General features: G+C 42.4%; 1 protein-coding gene across 4 annotated transcripts in view; it reads left to right on the top strand.

Moving 5' to 3' along the window:
* Window positions 1-21,946, top strand: part of LOC130109097 (serine/threonine-protein phosphatase 6 regulatory subunit 2-like) — a 33,139-nt gene that overhangs the window by 7,922 nt on the left and 3,271 nt on the right. Inside the window, exons 6-22 of one of the 4 annotated variants that reach the window (XM_056275834.1) lie at window positions 216-281; window positions 722-834; window positions 1,259-1,372; window positions 1,788-1,914; window positions 2,847-2,999; window positions 3,158-3,385; window positions 3,517-3,581; window positions 4,047-4,162; window positions 4,263-4,348; window positions 4,459-4,539; window positions 5,115-5,212; window positions 5,368-5,425; window positions 6,842-6,972; window positions 7,173-7,297; window positions 10,434-10,584; window positions 20,794-20,882; window positions 21,020-21,194. In XM_056275834.1, the coding sequence (XP_056131809.1) occupies window positions 216-281; window positions 722-834; window positions 1,259-1,372; window positions 1,788-1,914; window positions 2,847-2,999; window positions 3,158-3,385; window positions 3,517-3,581; window positions 4,047-4,162; window positions 4,263-4,348; window positions 4,459-4,539; window positions 5,115-5,212; window positions 5,368-5,425; window positions 6,842-6,972; window positions 7,173-7,297; window positions 10,434-10,584; window positions 20,794-20,882; window positions 21,020-21,194 (1,976 nt within the window). Of the gene's footprint in view, window positions 1-215; window positions 282-721; window positions 835-1,258; window positions 1,373-1,787; window positions 1,915-2,846; window positions 3,000-3,157; window positions 3,386-3,516; window positions 3,582-4,046; window positions 4,163-4,241; window positions 4,349-4,458; window positions 4,540-5,114; window positions 5,213-5,367; window positions 5,426-6,841; window positions 6,973-7,172; window positions 7,298-10,433; window positions 10,585-20,793; window positions 20,883-21,019; window positions 21,221-21,946 lie in introns of those variants that run through there. The other 3 variants (XM_056275833.1, XR_008809970.1, XM_056275836.1) reach the window with 3 other exon arrangements.

Below are 21,946 nucleotides of genomic sequence, written 5' to 3'. Positions count from 1 at the left end.
TATGCTGTCAGTTATAGTTCTTAGGGAAAAAAATCAATCAGCCAAAATCGGAATTGGCAGGTCAGACTTTTTTTTTTTCAAAAAAAAATCGGAATTAGCCAAGAAAATTGCAATTGGTGCATCTCTAGTTGCAAGCCTGAGCTTCTTGTGTGAGTGTGTGAGATTTCCCCTTCAAGCAGCTGAATCTCTAATTCAGGTTATGTTATTTTTCCAAGTGGTTGAATGAAGAGAAGTTGATTCAGAGACTCACAGAGCTTATCCATACAGGCAAAGATGAGGAGGTGAGTGCCATGGCTTGTATTGATAGAAATAGATTTGTTCTCGTAGTATCTACTACTACTTTCGGCTGCTCCCGTTAGGGGTTCTCGTAGTATACCAAACCAATATTGTCACAATACCTAGATTTCATACTGTATTATTTCTAACTCAGTTACCAATGTTTTTATGTCTCACATTGGCATGTCAAGGCTGTTTTTGGAGACCCGAATAGGAACTTTTATAGAAATATAGGAAATAACATGAGCTGCCTTTTATACATACAGGCTTTACCAAAAAAGGTCCAGAACTTTTTGTAGAGTTAAGATGTTTAAATGTGGATGTAGGTGTCTTCTCTGACATGAAGGTGCTCTAAAATTGTACTTGTTCCTCATGTGACATTCAGGGATCATAGTGATGTTTAGCCCAAGAGGTTTGTTTATGTGATGATTGATTTTCTTTTCAGAGACAATCAAATGCGTCTCAAACGCTTTGTGACATCATCCGCCTTAGTCGAGATCAGGCCAATCAAATGCAAGAGAATGTGGAGGCTGACCCGCTATTGGCTGTTCTAGAGTCGTAAGTTGAACCTTGCTTTTGGCTTGGGTCCCTAGTGGTTTTTGTTAAATCTCACCTGAGTCCAAACAAACACACAGGATCTGGTGTACCTATCCTTTGTGCTGGAATGGGTGAGCACCTATTTAGAAACATGACTTAGAGGTTAGAGGAAAGGGGAATGTTGTTTGGATAGTCAAGAGGGAACCTCACATCACAAAGAGATGTTTGTTTAAAATAGGCCTACACGGCATTACCAGAAGACTCAAAGACCTTTCCCCTTTTCAAGACTGATCAGATGTGTGTTCTTTTCAGTTAACAACACATTGACATGTCACCTCCATTTAGACAGAACATCAGTCCACAACCAGCTCACTAAATTATTTTCATTGATCAGTTTGTATTTGTGACTCAGGCATGCTTCTGTCTGACCCTGTGTGTCTCTTAGTCAGGACAGTGTGGCTGGACTCCTAAAGACCATGTTTGAGGGGCAAAGGTGCGAGGCCTCCATTGTTAATGGAACTCAAGTGCTACTTACCTTACTGGAGACCAGAAGGTCTGGGTAAGTCAAACATTGTCTTCTGCTTCTGTAGGAGGCTGTGGAGATGACAGAAAGCTTAGGTTATCCTGTTCAGAATGTTGTATACCATTGAAAAGCAGACTTGTTTTCTGATATGTCTTGGACGAAGCATGGTATGAAGTTCATACCACGCTTTGTCCAAGACATATCAGATGAACTGAACAAGTTCATCTGAAGGCTGAGCCTTAATTGCACTTCTGAGATGCAGGTTTCCTGCTTTGGTTCAGTTGTGGTCAACTAATCTTTCTGTCTGACACTCTCTTGCTCTCTCTAAATGAGACATAGCTTGAAGATATTCTGTTATATTTTGCTATCTATCTGTTTAGAGGTAAATAGAACTTGACTTTTGAGTTTTTGTAGCTTTTTTTCCAATGAGTTAATTCTCTCTCTCTCCTAGGTTGGAAGGGCTGATGGATCTGTATTCTCAGGGTTATGAAAGGTCTTACACTGTCAACAGCAGTATTTTAAATGCCATTGAGCCCCATCTAAAGGACTTCCAGCAGCTTCTCCTGGATCCCCCCAAGGTAAAGCCACGAGAAAGTGGAAAATCACAAGCTGTCACAAACCATTACAGCTTTGACATGACCATCACTTAAAAAAGACTATAATCGGTAAATGAATTGTTACATCAGTTGTTGTCAGAATCAGATTTATTGGCCATGTAAGTTTACACACACATGAAATTTGACTCCGGTTTCATGGCTCTCACAGTGTACTTAACGTAGAATAACAACAAAACAACACAACAATCTTCAGAAATATACACAAGGATTGGCTAGGTTGTTAGAGTTAGATGATTCTCGTGTCCTTTCGGTCAGATAGCAAGTGTTGAACCTTTGACCAGTTCAGTTAATTTCATCTAACTGATGTGATATCAGCAATTTACAAGTAGACAGTTTAAAGAACATTTTAAGATACGATCAGCTCTACCATTCTGACCTGCTTTTGGAAAATTTCACTGGTATCAAATTTTGAGAAATGTGACCAGTCTCTTTTTCAAATGTAGTTTTGTTTTTGTCTATGACAATTGTGGTTACAAAGTGAAAACACGTTTACCCACACAGATTTTTTTTTCTTGCAATTTTACTTCTATTTGCTATTTGGGGGCGGGGGGGTTGAAGGCAAACAGTATCCATTTGACTAAACAATCATGTTTTTATGACTGCTGTTGCACTGTTAACCTACCAGGGAAGAGGAGGTTGTACACCAGTAAAATTTGTCCTACTGGAAGCACGTTATAGATCCTGTTCCAACAACAGCTCTACCCAACTACGATTGGATAAAAAAATGGATATATGAAATTATACTGTTTAATTTTGGATGATCTTCCAACTTTAATTTTCTTTCTATGTTATTGTTGTATGATCCAAATCATGATAACCAAAGCTAAGCTTATATTGGTATAAAAAAAATGGTGCACTGTCATTTGATTCAGTTCTTCTCATTTTGTGCACAGAAAAGTGCAATATTGACAACCGTTGGCGTTCTGGAAGAGCCACTGGGGAACGCCCGCCTTCATGTGGCCCGTCTGGTGGCTGCTCTGCTACAGACCAGTGCCCCCAGTATCTGCCAGGAGCTCTGCAACCTCGCCACCATGGACCAACTACTGGTATTATAACACTGTAGTTTGTGTAGCATTCCTATGGCATGGCTTTCACCGACACTCGACTTGTTCTCACACCCTTATATATTTTGTCAGGTATTCTCCATGCACTTGCTCAGTCTCTCTCTCTCTCTCTCTCTCTCTCTCTCTCTTTGTACCTATAGGATCTGTTCTTTAAGTACTCCTGGAATAACTTTTTGCACTTCCAAGTGGAGATGTGTGTGGCATCTATCCTGAACCACCCTTGCTCAGAAGAGCGTTCCATCCCGGGCCTCCAGAACCACAATGATAAGCCTGCAGGAGCAGGGAGCCCCGAGGCCCATCTGGTGGGAGGAGAGTCAGGCAGGACCAGTGAGCCTGAGACCTCCATCCGCAAGGCCCTTGTGGCACATGTAAGTTAAACAAACTCCTCGGCATGTCAGCCTTGTCCTGAAGATATCGTTAGTTGGCTGGGTTTGAGTTCTTCTGACATATCTTTGTAATCTACTACCTTTTTATCTCCTGTGTCACCTTCACTACTCAGCTCTTCCAGAAGTGTCGGCTGGTCCAGAGGATCCTTGACGCCTGGGAGGAGAATGATAAAATTCAGTAAGAGCCTGTTGCGCTGCTGCTGTCAGTGGTGGCTTGGTATTGAACTTTGAGCCTATCTGGTCTAACATAGGTGTTTCTATGGCTGGGATCTTCTTCATTGTTTAAGTGTTTTTACTTGATGAAAATTCAATAATATCAAATGAGAGAATCAGTCACCATGTATTATAAGTTGATATTGCACACATTAAATGACTCCTGTTTTGTTTTGTGTCATTAAACTTGCTCACTGATGTTTTTCTAATGAGAAACATTTCATTAGTAAAACAAATTTGCAATAAAAATGTCAGAATACTGTAGTCTTTATCAGGATCTAAATCAAATTGATGCATTTGAGCCATAGGACCCTTGTATAGAATGTCTACCGTAGTTTGCAGTGTAATATTATTACAATATTATGTTACAGAACATATATTGGAGAAAAAATATGTATGTTGGAAGTAATCCTAACTAACTTGCATTCAGGGCTGAGGGTGGCACCAGAAGGGGGAATATGGGTCATCTGACCCGAATTGCCAACATGGTGGTACAGAACCTGGAGAAAGGACCGGTCCAGGCCCAGATCACTGACCTCATCAAAGGTAAGCAGGCTGAGTTTCCCTCTTAATTCAGTAAAAAGGTAAGCCTTGCCCGTCCTGCCAGTGTGATGTCATCATGAAGGTATGAATTATGTCTTTGCAGAGCTGCCAGAGGACTGCAGAGGTCGATGGGAGAGCTTTGTAGACCAGACCCTAAGAGAGACTAACATAAGGAACACGGTGGAGCTGGTGAGAGAGGATCTTTTAGTTTCTCCCATGCTTATGACCCGTAACCTCCCCCTTAGTCACACACAATGTAGATTCGCTCACCCTCTCTCCTCCTGTGTTCTTTCTTGCAGGTCAGCACCCACAACATGCACTCCTCCAGTGAGGATGATGACATGGAGAGCTCCTTCCCCAATGACCTCTCTCTACAGCAGGTGGGAAGCGGCACACCAGCATGGCAGCAAACTGACATTTGCTCCTGATGATGATGAAAATAATGATAATAATAACTATCATAACTACAGCAACAACAACAGGGTATTTGCAGGAAAAGGTTTTAAAATGTCTTAAGTCATATTGTGTAAACTCAAGGCAATAAAGGCTCTGGAACGTTGTGCTGTTTTTGTTTTGAGGGGGTTTTGTGTATAAAAATCAACCAGATCTTTATTCTGATAGGTCCTAAGTTGTTTTTACTGTTAACATTTTTTTTCTATTAAACTGATCGTATATCTCATTCCACCTGGCATTAAAACAACCTAAAAATGCCGTAAATGTAACCTTCGGAAACTCGAAGACACCCTGAACAACAACAGTGTTAATAAAAGAATGTTTGTTGTATAAGGAGTTTGACTTGGTGGGCTGGCCTCTTAACACCACACTAAACCTCATAACACCACACTAAAACCCAGCCCATGTAGCATTACAACTTATAAGAAATAAAGTATACTTCTAATATGAATACAAATGTCTGATTACATTTGTAAATAAATGACCCTTTGTCATTCCTCAGGCCTTCTCCGACTATCAGGTCCAACAGATGACTGCCAACTTTGTGGATCAGTTTGGGTTCAATGATGAGGAGTTCAGTGAGCATGATGAGAATATCAAGTGAGTGTTCAGCTCTTTGAACACAGCGCATGTCTCGGGGGGGGGGGGGGGGGCAGAATAAGAAGAGGCTAATTGGAGCCTTTCAATCATGGATCTAGAAGCTTCTGCTTTTGTTGTTTGCCCACATTGTGACCTCTCTGCTTCTTCTCCTTCAGTGCCACATTTGACAGAATTGCCGAAATAAACTTCAATCTAGATGCAGATGATAACAGTGTAAGTACCAAGCTCATTCCTTCATTGTTGTGTACATCCTCTTTGTTCAGCATGTTTCCTTCACCGTGCATTTAATCCATTTTGACTTTTTTTTTAATGACTTGATTCCTATGGTGTTTATAAAAAAAAAAGGTGAAAATACACTAAGTTCCCTCAACTGTATTTTGAGAACCTCTTGAATCAGTAGAGCAGGGTTTCTGTGGGTCCTTAAAGTCTCAGAATATTTTAAATTCAACTTTACAAATGTTAGGCCTTAAAAGTCATTACATTTTCTCAAATTTAATTTGAGATTTTAATTTATGTATCAATATATTCTATCTTTCATTTATATTTGTCAGAATTGGTTGAGTTCTTCTGCAGCAGAATCAAAATGTTACATAGCTTATAAAACCCTCAGCCTAATGCTTTCCTCTATAATGAACGTATGCTTACCTGCTACACAAAATGGCTATTCTGGATTAACCCAACTCCCTTTATATGTCCCTGTCACACTTCACCTGTAGGGAGAAATCCAAGAAGACCTGTGGGGGAAAAATATAATCCGATTTATACCAGTACCTGATAATTTTGCTATCTGACGTAAAGGAAACTAGAATCATCTAGTGCTAAACCTACCCTTTTCATACAGAATAACATAACTCTGTTCTAAACCAAATATATAGTACATACCTGCAGTACTTATGTGAATAATATAGAAACGTATCTCTGGAAAAAGAAAGGGAATTGACCTTCCTCAGGTCAGCGTCTTGATAGTGGCACCAACTTGCCTATTATTCTGTCATTTGACTCAGAATAAACTGAATACAGTAGTGAGCAATAATGTCTTTTTTGTTAATCAACACATTGTACTTTAGATATGAATTGTCACCGTGAAATTGAAGTCGAATTCCTGACCTTTCAGCTTGTACAGTGCTCAAAAAGTAATGAACCAAAATGTCAAAAAATATTCTCACCGATGTAATATTTATTGAGCTTTACTAGAATAAATTATAAGACACCAGCTTCACCCCTCTCCACAAATTATGGCCTTTTGGTGTCATCCGCTTAAAAAAAAAAATCCTAGCGGTAGCTGTACTTGTGAAACCGTCCTAGAGGTTTTTTGCCCTAAATTTGACCTTATTTTCTTTTTTCTTTTTTTATAATTGTTGTTAAAAAGATCTTAAAAAACATTAAATTTAACTCTGATCCCTGCAGACACACTTGTGGAGGTTTCTGTCTTTTAGTCTTCATCATGGGCGTTAAGGCCTTTCCTTCTGGGGTGAATCTTCGACAAATAAAAACCAAACTGAATTAAAAGGCTGTGGTGAAAATCATGAGTTATCCACTCATGTTCCCGTGTGTGTCACTGGAACTCTAATGGCCGTGTGACCTGTATATAATAAAACTGGCATTTCAATTTTGTTTTTATGGCCTCAGGCCAATGCGGCTGCTTTTGAGGCCTGCTGTAAAGAGAGGATCCGCCAGTTTGACGACGCTGAAGAAGATGATGAGGATATCTGGGAGGAGAAGGAGATAAACTATGCAACACAAGTCAAATCCCGAACAAGGTAAAATGAAGATGGTGGCTGTGAAGAGGCGGGGGGACCGGTCCCTCTTTTTGGCTTGTATTTATCTTAATGCAGTTCTCTGTCTGTCCATCTGACTCTGTCTCTCCCTTCTGTGCATGTCTCTGTCTTTTGGTTTGTCTGTCTCTCTCTCTTCTTTCTGTCCTCCTTCCTTCCCTCCCCTCAATTGTTCTCCTCTCCAGGTTCGGTGTGTCCCACACTTCGGAGGGCAGCTCCAGGAGCAGTCTGGAGAATGGGAGCCGGGACCGGGATGCTGGGTCTGGTTCTGATGAAGATGAAGACTCTGTTCAGGTCAACTCAGACACAGGTATCCTGGAGGACAGCTCTGACCTGTAGACCACAGCCAAGCATCAGTATAAGTAGTCCACACCACGTTCAGATAAACTTCTTCAGTCAGTCAAACTTAATTTTTACACCACATTTACTACATACATATGCAATGCATACTGCATGACAAGTAAAGATGTACAGAAAATATAAGTGGATTGACAAGTTAGTTAGTCATGGTTTATTTAAGTAGGAACAATTACAGACATACACTGTGTGCACAATTATTAGGCAAGTGAGTATTTTGACCATGTCATAATTTTTATGCATATTTTCCAACTCCAAGCTGTACAAACTTGAGTGCTTATTGGATTTGAGCATATCAGGTGATGTGTATTTGTGTAATGAGGGAGGGTGTGGCCTAAGGAGATCAACACCCTATATCAAGGTGTGCATAATTATTAGGCAGATTCTTTTCCTCAGGCAAAATGGGCCAAAAAAAGAGATTTGACTGACGCTTGAAATTGCAAAGATATTGGGTCGTGATCACAGAACTATCAAACATTTTGTTGCAAAAAGTCAACAGGGTTGAAAGAAACGTGTTGAGAAAAAAAGACGCAAATTAACTGCCAAAGATTTACAAAAAATCAAGCGTGAAGCTACTAGGAACCCATTGTCCTCCAGTGCTGGCAGATTCCAGAACTGTAACCTACCTGGAGTACCCAGAAGTACAAGGTGTTCAGTGCTCAGAGACATGGCCAAGGTAAGGAAGGCTGAAATCCGACCACCATTGAACAAGACACATAAGTTGAAACGTCAAGACTGGGCCAAGAAATACCTGAAGACAGATTTTTCAAAGGTTTAATGGACTGATGAAATGAGAGTGACTCTTGACGGACCAAATGGATGGGCCTGTGGCTGGATCAGTAACGGGCACAAAGCTCCACCTCGATTCAGACGCCAGCAAGGTGGAGGTGGGGTTCTGGTATCATTAAAGATGAGCTAGTTGGACCTTTTCGGGTTGAAGATGGACTTACAATCAACTCCCAGAACTACTGCCAGTTTTTAGAGGACATTTTCTTCAAGCAGTGGTACAGAAAAAAGCCTGCATCTGTGAAGAAGACCATGATTTTTATGCAGGACAATGCTCCATCACATGCATCAAAGTACTCCACTGCATGGCTTGCCAGTAAAGGCCTTAAAGATGACAGGAAAATGACATGGCCCCCTTCCTCACCTGACTTAAACCCTATTGAGAACTTGTGGGCTCTTCTTAAATGGGAGATTTACCATGAAGGAAAACAGTAGACCTCTCTGAACAGTGTCTGGGAGGCTGTGGTTGCTGCTGCACAAAAAGTTGATTGTCAACAGATAAAGAAATTGACAGACTCCATGGATGGAAGGCTTGTGACGGTTATTGAAAAGAGGGGTGGCTATATTGGTCACTGATTATTTTTTGTGGAAATGTTAGAAATGTTTATTTGTACCTTTTCAGTTGTTTGCTCATTATTTTCACTTTAACAGATGAAAATAAACAAGTGACATGGGAAAATATTCGTTTTTCATTTAGTTGCCTAATAATTCTGCGCACCAATATTTGCCAAATAATTGTGCACACTGAGATATTCTCTGAAGAAAGACAAAACCTGGCTTTTACTTTCTTAAATATTCAGGTTTGAGCTTTATTAACATTTTGGATTGAGCGACAGCTTGTGCTAATTTTCAATATCCATCAAGTATACAGGAAGTCCCCGGGTTACGAACAAGTTCTGTTTTTTTAGTCTGTTCATATGTTGAATTTGTATGTAAGTTGGAACAGTTACATACAGTTCGCATCTAGCATCAATTAGTCAAATATATTTTACCTAAAACATCATAAACATAATAATGCTGTCATCATAAATGTAACTATAGTACCGTATTTATAATTGAGAGAGAAGGTGTGTATAGGTATAAAAAAAAAACAATAAGCCAAATGTTTGTCTTAGTGTATATTGTAGCGTTCACTGCTACTAAAAAACACACTCCAAAACGTACACCTGAGAGTTGCTTTATTCACGGCTGTTGTTGGCCACAGGCAACCCATACGGACCAACATTAAACCCGACTCACAGGTCGTCTCGCTCTCCAAAGACCCGGCCCACCAACCCTTGACCCAGCAACAATGTACCACCCCCCCCAGAACAGCAGAACATCTCCCCCAACTATGTACAATTAACACTTACACCCCCCCCCCCGGTGAACCTGAAAATGCTACAATATTTTACCTAAAACATCCATCCATCCATCCATTATCCAAACCGCTTATCCTGCTCTCAGGGTCGTGGGGATGCTGGCGCTTATCCCAGCAGTCATTGGGCAGCAGGCAGAGAAACACCCTGGAGGGGCCACCAGTCCATCACAGGGCCCACACACACACACACCATAAACATAATAATGCAGTACTAATAATAAATGCAGCTACAATACAGTATTTATAATAGAGAGAGAAAATGTATATAGAGGTGTAAAAAACATTAAAGAAACATTTCTTAGATTTAAAACTCCCCACCTGCCACTGTCCTCGGAGCGGGTCGCGACCGGCGGAGACTGGCCGTTTGACGCCAGAAACGAGAGCCCGCTCGGGGCTCGCTTCCCTGCCTCACTGGGTAAGTGAAAAAACAATAAGAGTGTTTCACTCTCTCTGAACGCTTTTATTATTCCCACTTCCGTTTCAGTCATGATCGTTTTCCTTTTCTTCGATGCGTCACTTGCATCAGATTTAAGCTTTGAAGCCATGATTACAAGGGTAAACACACGCAAAATTTAAGTGAAAAAACAACACACACAACAGTGTTTACGCGATCCGACCAAAAATGGTGACGACGGCATGGCGTTCTCCCTCAGGCCGACGAACCGCCTAAAACGTGCAGTGTTTTGAGTGTCATGCAAAGTAGTCCACCCGTTCGTTAGTACAAACTACTGTTTGTAATTCGATTTTTTTTAAATAATAGGTTTTACGGAGGTCGGTTCGTAAGTACGGAAGTTAGTAACTCGGGCGTTCGTAACCCGGGGACTACCTGTACATGTGATAAACGTACAATATACAAACTACATCTATTTTTGAGGGGAGAATTTGTTTTCTTTAGTTAATCTATTTTCTTAAATTTTGGAAAATGGCTGTAATTTATTTCCAGGTCCAGGCTGGACCGCAAATTTCGGGGACTCTGGGGGCTCCGGGACCTCCCAGACCCCAGCAGGGTGGGACTCCTCAGCCCCAGCCAGCAGCAGCGGAGGCTCACAGCAGAGCGGGTGGGCCAACTTCACTGAGTTCCAGCCTTTCTGTGGGTGAGAATCCAACTTTTTTTCTTCTTTTTTTTTTAAAATACGGTTTGCAGTGAGGCCTTTCGCCAGGGGGACGTAGCGCGTGGGAGGATCACGCTATTCCCCCCAGTTCCCCCTCCCCCCTGAACAGGTGCCCCAACCGACCAGAGGAGGCGCTAGTGCAGCAACCAGGACACATACCCACATCCGGCTTCCCACCCGCAGACATGACCAATTGTTTCTGTAGGGACACCCGACCAAGCCGGCGGTAACGTGGGGATTCGAACCAGCGAGCCCCGTGTTGGTAGGCAACAGAATAGACCGCTACACTACCCAGGCACCCAGGCCAAAGTGTTTTTTTTTAAGTCATGTCCCTATATTTATTTTTTTTTATTATTCTTTATTTTTCACAGCAGTAGATATCACAAAATTTATGTTAATACAAAAACAGTTTCATTTTGCTCTGCCGTCCAGGTTTTTTTTTTTTACTTACAAGTTAAAAAAATAATACGAAATATAAAAATACGCAAACTTTAAGAACTTTATACAATTTGGGAGAGGTAAAGTGTGTACATAAGAGTCTATATGGGAGAGAGGTGATACTAGGATTCTCAGTCTGTAGTAGGGAAAAGGAGTGTGAGGGTAGAGAGAGGGTGTATTAAAATGTCACTTATTCAATATCTCCACAAAATCTGGCTGTAAGGGCCTTACATATTTGACCCACTTGGTCCAGAATTTAATGAACTTATTTTTCTGAAGATGGAGGGAAAAGCAATTTTTTCCATAATATAAATGTCATTTACTATATCTATCCACTCCTGTATTGTGGGGGTTCAAGAAGTAACCAACGCCTTGTGAGCGCTTTTTTTTTTTTAACCAGCGGATGTCAAAATACCAAATAAATATTAATCAGGCCGTCCTGCCTGGAAATTGTAATTTCCTAAGAATATTGTGGAAAATTGCAAGGGCACGTCATTGTCAAGTATGCTTTTCAGTGCTTGTGAAGCTGTGCCCAGAAAGGTCTTACTGTTGAGCACTCCCAGAATATGTGCCAGTGGTTGGCTTCCTGAAGTCCACATTGTTTCCAACTTTTGGTATTCCCCCCCATCAATATGTGCTTTGTTTTGGTGTAATAAAAAAAAAATCGAATAAAACACTTCCACCCGAACTCCTGTGGGAGTTGGTGCATTTCCCTGGTGCTGGATGCCATCCCAGTATTCATGGACTTGCGCCCATGCCTGTCGCCATGAAGAAGAGGGGTGCATTTCCACAGGAATTTACATACATCAAGCCAGTCCTCATTTGATATTGTAAAGTCATCCTTTTCCCATTTTTCTTTAATGTATTCTGTAGAGTGGGATTTTTTTTTTTTGTCAGGCCTTTATAAAATCTGGAGATAACACCCTTATTTGAGTCTTTTTGATAGGCACCAATATAGTCAGTATAGGTTCATTAAAGTCTGTTTTATCTTTAATGTTATTGTAACCGGTTATTTTCTTGCCCGGTGTGGGATTCAATACAGGGTGTACCGCACCACAAGGCGACATCACTAACCGCTCGGCTAAAGGGTCAGACTCGTTAGCTAGGGGGCTAACGTGTCTTATTAGTAGTTTACAGTCGTCACCCTCCCCGGAAGCGCGCCCTCGCGCTTTGTTATTCCCGCGCTCCGAAGAGACTTCTGAGGATCTGCACACTTCCGGATCCCACCGCTGCCACCAATGTAACCGGTTATTTTCTTGCCCGGTGCGGGATTCGATACGGGGTGTACTGCACCACAAGGCGACATCACTAACCGCTCGGCTAAAGGTTCAGACCCGTTAGCTAGGGACTAACGTGTCTTATTAGTAGTTTACATTATGTTCAAAATTATAGCGTATGTGGAGATAGCTATAAAAATCAGATTTTTCAAGGTCATACTCTTTCCTCAAGCATTCAAAGTCTTTTAAGTGTCCCTTTGCTGTTAGGGAATAGAACGTTATTGCTTGTACTGGCCTCGCTAGCGGTCCCTGTGCCTAGCTATCCAGTCAGCTTAAACATCTATTCAAACCAGGATTCCGTTTTTGAAGTTTACTTGACTATAACTGTAAAACCGTAACAAACACAAAATGATATGTCAGAATTACTGATTAGTATTAACAGGTAAGCAAGAAATTAGTTTTGGTTAGGAAGCTAGCTTAAATATGTTAGCTCAGCTGCAATCCTGTCATCAACTTATAAAGCAAACAATATAAACTCTTGAAGTACGCTATTTTCTACATCAATAAACTACTGATTAACAAATCTACTTACAGACAATGCATTTAACAAGTCTCGTGACGATGGATGGAACAAGATTGTGGAGACACCATCACATTGCAGCCACATGGCAATACTTACGCCGAACGAATGCTACTTCCTCTTTATAGTAGGCTGCACTACCATTAACTGCCACCAGGTGGCGCCAATGAACCATCTAAGATTACACCGTGTTCCAGAACATTCCTTTTGAAATCCAGGACTTAAAATCTGTGAGCCATTTTATGAGGCTTGAACTCGGGATCATAGTTACACCATTGAGTTATTTGTAATGTATGGCCCAATCTGTATTCTTCCCTTATCATATTCTAGATTTTTAGTTGGTCGTTAAGCCATGGATTTTGCACCTTATCTATAAAACTTCCTAAATGTTTGTGAGCCAATAGTGTGTGAATTGGAGGATCATTCATAATGGAGAGTTCTCAGTATCTTTCCACCTGATGTGAAATGTTGGTTTACATATGTAGATTAAGGGTTTATTCTGGGGCTCATAGAAATAATCCTTAAAACAGGGTTTTAGAGTTCTTGTAAGGGCGTAAGAACCGCAGACTAAACACAAAGCTAAACTCCACTCAAAATGAAGAAAGTCGTCATCGTAGTTGCAGAAACATTTACTGATAACTCCTTCACAGTGACATGGAGTGAAAACTGGAGGATAACAAACACAAAAAAGGAAATTACACTAAGACTTATATTGTTTTTTACAAACTCAGAATTGCACTGGAATTAGCGCAGCAAAAGCACAAACCACCTTGTCTATATTTGTAAATAAAACATTTTTTAATCCCAACCTATCAAATGCAATCAAATAACCCTTAATCTATGAACTTTAACATGTAAATAATGAAATACAGCAATTTACGACATTGATTCATCAGTCCATGTGTGTGGCGTGAATGGATCAGTGTACTGACTAAGACATGTGGCTTTCTCTGCCTTTCCAGTATTTCCTGGTCTGACTGACAGGAAGTGATGTGTTTGAACTGACTTTATAAACATTTTTTAACAAACAACACGATTCAATACAAAGCATTAGAAAGCAGTAATTAACAACATGTCTTGTAGACATCACACTCCCCGCCTAACCTCAGTGAGGTCACTAAACCTAGTTTACAAGGAGTTCAAATCAGGTTTTCTACCCATCTTCTAGGAGAAGTAAGACAACTTCCACAATTGGTCTGAGAAATGTCTTTACAGTGTCTTGGTCAGCTGTTTTAACCTCGACCTTTCTGATGTGTCCGTCTTTCCCAGGGAATGTGGCAGTGATCCTAGCCATAGGCCAAGAGTTGCGTTCGGCCTGCTTGTCTCTGAGCAGGACACATCCCCGACTTGTAGGTTTCTGTGAAGCGCTGTCCACTTCTGTCTGCGTTGTAAACAAGGTAAGTACTCTTGTCGCCAGCGTGTCCAAAATGGATTTGCGAGAGCTTGGACTTGTCTCCACTGTTTCTTGTACAGATCCATCTCCGAGAAGTCGCCAGGGGGTGGTAGGACTCCGGTCTTTTGCATGAGGAGCATTGATGGAGAGAGTATCAGGGGGTTGTCCGGGTCTGTGGATACCGGTACAAGTGGTCGGGCATTCATAATGGCAGTGACTTCCGCCATTAATGTAGAGAGCACTTCATGGGTGAGGCGAGTGTTTAGTTGGAGCAACATAGAATCCAAGATTCTTCTCGCAGTGCCTATCATTCTCTCCAAACAGCCCCCCATATGGGAAGCGTGTGGTGGGTTGAACTCCCAGACACATCCCTGCTCACTAAGATACCCATGAATATTTGGGTCCAGCTGGCTTCTGCCCATCCCACGTTCCTTGCTTGCGCCGATGAAGTTAGTTCCTCAGTCAGACCTCAACTGCTTAACCGGGTCTCTAATGACAAAGAAACGCCTGAGTGCATTTGTGCAACTTGATGTGTCCATGGACTCTTATCAGCTCAACATGAACTGCTCTTAAACTCATACAACTGAACATGATGGCCCATCTTTTGCCTCCTGCCTGTCCTCGGGTCCATATAGCTGCAGCTGACCGAGGACCAAAGACATCTAGTCCCACATATGTAAATGGAGGGCATACCTGAAGGCATTCGGAAGGTAAGTCTGCCATGTGTTTTTCCTGGACGGTCCCTCTTGAGCTTCCTGCATGTCATGCAGTTGTGGAGCACTGAGTTTGAGTCTTTTGCCACCCAAGACCCATATTCCTGCTGCCCTTACTGCTCCAACTGGAATGTGACGACCCTGGTGCTTCACTTGTTCATGATGGTGGCGTGTCAGCAGTAGGGATACATGGCTGTCTTCAGGCAAAATTATAGGATGCCTTTCACCAGTCTCCAGGTTGGAGTGTCGTAGCTGGCCTCCAACATGGATCAAGTTGTCTTCGATGACTGGGCTGAGCTTTCGGAGACAGCTGTTTTTGTGAATCAGTTTTTGCGCTTGGAGAGCTGCAAGTTCCTTTGCGAAGGCTGACCTTTGTGATGCTTGAAAGACAACATGCGTTGCTTGGTCCAGTTCCTCTGGGGTATGAGGACATTTACTTACACCTGTGCCACCCTTTGCACTCACTGTTTTTGTTCGTCTGTTTGCAGGATCTGGTAATGTGGATGAGGAAGGCGATGCCTGTGAGGAGTGAGCGTAGACTGGAAAAGCCTTTGAAGCGGTCTGGGGTGAGTATCTCCTCGCTCAGGTAAGTATTGTAAGTCTTTACCTCTGGTCTGATTTCCGTGTTGTTTTCCAGGTCTATTAGGTTGAATTTTTCGCTTATTTGTGCTTTTTCGGTGGGTGGTGATCTCAGGAAAGATGGCCCAGAGAACCAGGTGGTCTGCACCAGGCGAGATGCAGGTAGGGACCTTGACGTGTGGTCAGCAGGGTTTTCCTCGGGGTGAACGTAATGCCATTGCTCTGATGACTGGCGTATATGTTGCACCCTGTTGTGGACATAGACGTAGAATCTCTCAGTCGCATTATGGATGTAACCAAGGGTTACCTTACTGTTGCTATAGAAGTTTATGGCATCGAGCTTGACGTGCTCATCTTGGATGAGATCCACCATCTCGACGGCTCAGACAGCCACGCACAGTTCCAATCATGGGATGGTAGGTTCAGATTGGGGTGCTAGTTTCGCCTTACCCATGGCAACTCCAACTTCAGTTTGTTCATCTTTTAGGACTGTCTTCAGGTATGCGACAGCTCCAGTTGCTTTCGTCGATGTGTCTGAGAACACACACAGCTCGGTGTGCTCTGCCTTGAAAAGTGGCATGTTCGAGTAAATACGTGGTACGTGAAGCTGCCTGAGATCTTGGAGCAATTCTTGCCAAGTGCCCCACTTGTCAAGCTTTTCTTCTGGGAGAGGAGTGTCCCAGTCTGAGAGTTCAGAGGTAAGTTCTCTTAAGAGAGCTCTTCCCTGGATAGTGACGGGTGCCAACAGACCCAGGGGATCAAAGATGCTGTTTACCATGGATAGAATCCCGTGGCGAGTGAATGGCTTCGGTTCTGTCAACACAAGGAAAGTGAAGTTATCTGTGGATATCTCCCAGAGGAGACCCAAGCTGCGCTGTGTGAGAAGTATTTCTCCCGTGAGGTCTAGGTCCTTGACGATCGTTGCACAGTCCTCAGGGGGAAAGGCCTTCAAGACAGTTTGGCTATTTGAGACGAATTTGTGGAGACGAAGGTTTGATTACCCCAGAGAGGCCTGTGTTCTCCTTATTAAGTCGATTGCTTCATGGTCGGTTGGGACAGATATTAAGCTGTCGTCGACATAGAAGTGTCTTTCCATGAATTCAACAGTGTCAGTGCCATGCTGCTGTGCTCCTTCTCTGAGGGCTCTTGTCAAACCATAGATTGCCACAGCAGGCTGTTGCCGAAAACGTGAACTTTCATCCAGTACTCAATGACCTCATTGGTAATGTCGTTGTCCTGGTGCTACAAGAAACGGAGAAAGTTGCGGTGGTCTTCGCTCACGTCAAAACAGTGGAACATCTGTTGGATGTCTGCTAACACTGCTACCCTCTCTTTCCAGAAGTGGAGAAGAACCCCAATTAGGGTGTTATTCAAATCCGGGCCAGTTAGCAACACATCATTGAGGGAGACACCACAGTACTGAGCGCTGGAGTCAAAGACTTCCCTGATCTGGTTGAGTTTCTGAGGATGATATACCCCAAATGTAGGAAGATACCAGCATTCCTCATCATTCTTTAATGGTGGCGCCACCTCGGCATATCCATTTTGGAAGCTCTTACCCATGAATGTAAAGTACTGTTCTTTCATTTCTGGTTTTCTTTTCAGTACTCTCTGCAGAGACGTAAACCTACTGACGTCCTGCACTCTGTTGTTGGGAAGACGCTGGCGTGGTTCCCTGAAAGGGAGTTGGGGAGCCCAACTATTCTCATTGTTTGTGTAGACGTTAGCATCCATCCTGTCCAGGAAAATCATATCCTCGATCGATGGAGCAGGTCTGTTGTCATATTCCGTTAAACACTGTTTTTCCCAGCATCTCCTCTATAGCTTTGGCTACTTGGTTGAAGCTATCCTGTGTTCCCTTGACATGCATGTAGCTTGTGCAGGGTTGAAAAATTGAATGACGACCGTCTTCCATCATGTTGGTCTTGAAGCTGCTGACCGTTGGCTTATGAACATTTCCCAGGCACATTTCTCCCACCCAGCCACGGTATAGGCGTTGTGTGAACGGAGTGTTGTGAGGCCCGTTAATCTGCTGTCTCACCTTGTGCACTCTCAAAATGTTTCTTCCGAGAAGCAACGGAATTTCTGCATTCGGATCTAGTTCCAGGAGGTGTTTGGCAATATGCCGGAGATTGGGTTGGTGTGGCACAGCCCTTGGTGTTGGAATCGCTGAACAATTATTCAGGATCTCAGTACACTCAATGAGTGGTGGGAGAGAAATGACTGCGTTGCCATCTAGAGATTTGACTTAGAATCCTTCAGCACATCTCCCTGATGTTTCTACTAAACCAGAGCAGGTTCTCAACTGATACTGGAGTGGTTTGCCTTCTACAACAAAGAGGTTGATGCACTCTGGTTAAGCCAGTGAGCGATTGCGGCTCTGGTCATCCATTATCACGTAGGCATTGATAGTCTTGTGCCTAGCATCCTTTGGATATATATCAATATAAAGCGCAAAGAGTAACGGTGAGATTGGGCACCCTTGTCTCAAACCACACTCTAATATAATAGTGTCTGAAAGATACCCATTTATTTTTATCCAGGCTAATGGTTTATTATATAACGTACGGATACCCTTTACAAAGTTTTTGTGCAGGCCAAGTCTTTCAAGAACATTGTATATGAACGGCCAACTCACTGAATCAAAAGCCTTCTCAGCATCCAGACTAACTAAGAAGGCTTCCAATTTATTCTGTATGATATGGTTTAATATGTGCAGTGATCGTCTAATGTTATCATGAGCTTGTCTTTGTGGGATACAAGATGGGCAAGAAAGAAATCCTAGCGGAAACCCTTGCTCTTAATGCCATAATATATAATATTATAATGTAATAATAACATAATGTAATATAATGTGTTAATAAGTATTGTGTACCAGTGATTCTCAGCCCTATAGGTTATGCTGTTTTAAGGTTAACCACAGACAGATTATAGACTTTGGGGTAACTCTAGCAAAGAGATCCTCCCTCATTCATAGATAACGTTAGCTAACTAACTAGGTAATGCGCCTAGTAGTAACTTTATAAGTTAGCATTATAAGATGGATACATGCCGCCACATGTTGTTTTTAGGTTGGATGTGGAGTTCTGGAACGCTGAAATTACCACCTTTTTCAGCTGACAAAGCAGGCAGTGCATGATTTAACTATTATTCTTAGTTTGCTTTCCAAATTAAGAGAATAGCGTCTGAATGTGAGGTTAGTGATATAGGTCTACTGCTGCATCTGACTCAGGAGCTGTTTCTTCAGCCATCTTGTGAAAAGGAGTCGTGGAGGGGTGTGGTTTATCTTAAACAGTGAGCCAAACATAGTCATATAAACATGTATCAAAGCAGTCAACATCGTAGAAGCTGTGCGTGTGTGAATAAAAGTAATTTAATAAATAAAAGTAGCGAGAAGTGTGTAGTCTAATGTAAGAGAGTATAAGTACATTTTTTAAATCGTAATTGTACTCGAGTAAGAGTGAAAACTGTTATGCATTAAAACTACTATAAGTACGATTTATTGGAAAAAGTTACTTCAGCACATGTAACGGAGTAAACGTAACGCGTTACTACCCACCTCTGATCAGGGCTTTGCCTGCGGGCCGCTGGGCTTTGGTGCTAGTGCCCGGTGTGCCCGCTCAATTCCGAGCTCTCTGTCACAGGGAAAGTTTAGCACGCTTTTAAACAAGTTATCCATAAAGCCAACCATATCGATGCCCTCTTTATCTTCGGCTATTCCATAAATCCTTAAATTATCTCTCCACACTCGACGCTCCTGGTCTGTCAGCATGGCTTCCAGGTTAGCCTGGTGCTATGTTAGCTGCTTGATTAGTGTTGATGTTGCTTGAAGTACGGACTCTATTTCTTTCCTCTGCCTTGTCCAGTCTGTCATTTGTTCTCTTTAGTTCTTGTTTATTGTCGGAGAGCTGTACCTTGTTGTCTCTTCTGAACTCCCAGAGTTGGTTGAGAATACATCGCAGGCTAACTTCGGGGCCATCTTCACCATGTGGATATGAGCTCGCCGCACTTCGGGGTCATTTTCTTTCACGTTCATTGTTGTTCTACTTCTAGTAGTAACCCCTTTCTCCTTTGTTTGACACAGACTTCACTAGGGTTAACAAAACTAAAGTTTTTGGGGTTATTTCTCAAAACCGTCGGGGAGCTCGAAAATTAGGCTGTCACCCTCTCGGTGGCGGAACTGGAAACCACAGTAGGCATGTTTCTATTCAATTGTCAAGCGAATCTTAAGCAAGCTTTTCTAAAATTGCAAAAAATAAGATGCACATTCGTTTCGTTTCCATCAGACCTGTTTAAGTTAAGAAAACCCAGGACGTAGTTTTATGAGTCCTACATCGTTATCCATACGTGAACACCCATGATTAAGCTGGACCAGATAAGATGAAGAAATGGTTGATCATGTGATTAAATTCTATTCGCATTTAATTTTTTAATTCCGCAAATGCATTTCTGTCGGCCATTTAGCGCATGAACTCTTTCAATAAAAGCAAAAACCACATCAAACAAGCGTATAAACTGTTTTGCGACATATTGCTGGGATAGGCTCCAGCACCCCCGCGACCCTGAGAGCAGGATAAGCGGTTGGGATAATGGAATGGAATGGATGGATTTTATTTTAGAAATTTGGTGTTTCCATTCAGCCCTTTCCCACTCAAAACGTCAAATTTTACAAAGACTTGCTTGATGGAGACCCCACTACTGTATGATTACTCATTCTTTGTAGCTGTAGATCCAGAGTGCAACACGAAAGATGAGAATAAAAAGAGTAATTCATTTATTAAATATGTTATGTGTTATTAAATAGTATTATTAAATATTATATGCAGAATGACACAGGCATGGGCACAAGTCCGTGAATACTGGGATGGTATCCAGCACTTCACCTGTGCCCCGTCCATAGGGTTAGTAGTTGTGTCAGGAAGGGCATCCGATGTAAAATTTTGCCAAATCAGTATGCGGATTGGCAAGACCATACTGGATCGGTCGAGGCCATCATTGGTACTGTGTCCTCACAGGGCGCTGATGGAAACAATAAAATCTGCTGTGTTGACCCCTGAAAAACAGGGAACAAGCTGAAAGAAGAAGTTATGCAGAATGACACAGCCATTGTGCTCTATGCGTTCCATGTTTACATGTACTCTTCAGATCCAGTCAATTACAAATTCTTGAATTTTGAACTCGAGAATTGCAAAGAACTCCGTTAGCTCTTAAACATCTGTGTTTCACCGTTTGAAGTCCAGAAAGCTAAAATGCTCCCCTCTCCTCTTACAGCACAGAATCAGGCCCCAGATGCAGCTCCCCTGTGGACCCAGGCAGCAACAATGCAGACAAACAAGCCAAACAGAACCTCGATAAGAGCGGTGAGTGTGAGCCTGGATCGCGCCTGGCTCACTGTAATGGAGATGCCTCTGCAAAATACAACGTTGTCCCCAAAAGCAATCTGTAGCCGAAAACACAGGACTTGATATTGAGGAACTTTGCTTATGTCTCTGTCCAGCGGCAAGCGGCTCATCTGGTGCCTGGCCTGTGGGAGAGGGGAGGAAGGCTCCCCTCGTAGCCTCAGACAGCAGCTCCTCCGGGGGGTCGGACAGTGAGGAGGAGGACAAGACCACGGCAGGCGTGGCTGCGAAGCCGGCCAGCAGCCACAGCGGCAAGACAGCTGACCTCAAAAGGTTTGACGGCATTCGGGTGTTTTTGATCTTCGCGTGGGCAGAAAGCTTTGCTGTCAGACGCCAACTGACGAGATCGTTCTCTCTGGATGGGTCCAGTTTAAAATCATGCCTGAAAAGATGCCCTGAAATATAAATGTCTATATTTGTACCATAATTACCAGAGTGATGTAATTACAGGCTGGACAAGGACTTAAATTACTGGAGTCATTCAGTCTTGTTTTTCTTTAAATAAAGGAAATTGAGAGATTTTCTCAGTGTGTCAAGAAAAAAAAAAGTCCTTTCTGAATTTTGTAAAGAGGTGTGTAAGAGAATAATTGACAGCCGAGTAAGAATGTACATTGTTGGACTTTTTCTTATGGAATGCTCTTAGTAGACACACAGGACATTAACGCAGCATTTACTTAAGATTTTATTCTATAGACTATATGTAGTATATGTGTTCAGTGTGGGCTCATGTGCTGTGTGTATATGCTACCTCTCCGTGTAAATGAGCTTTAAATGAGAAATGTCTTTCTGTGGTGTTTTCCTCCACATCGCTGAACAATCACTGTTTGAATTCAAGTAGAATGACACAACACCTTTTAATCTAACACGCTACATAATCTCCTGAGGAGAAATGACTTGCTGTCTTTAAAGGGAGGTCGGCAGGTAGGTAGCACCACAGCAGCTGGTAGGAATTCAGGTCCTTGCTCATGAGTACTTGAGCAGAGTCAGAATGTCTCTGCTGAATACCAGAAGGCAAATCAACAGAT

Source organism: Lampris incognitus, chromosome 3 (assembly GCF_029633865.1).
Source record: "Lampris incognitus isolate fLamInc1 chromosome 3, fLamInc1.hap2, whole genome shotgun sequence".
NCBI classification, from domain to species: Eukaryota; Metazoa; Chordata; class Actinopteri; order Lampriformes; family Lampridae; genus Lampris; species Lampris incognitus.
Note: the sequence above shows the minus strand (reverse complement) of the source record. Positions and strands in the feature narration are given on the sequence as shown.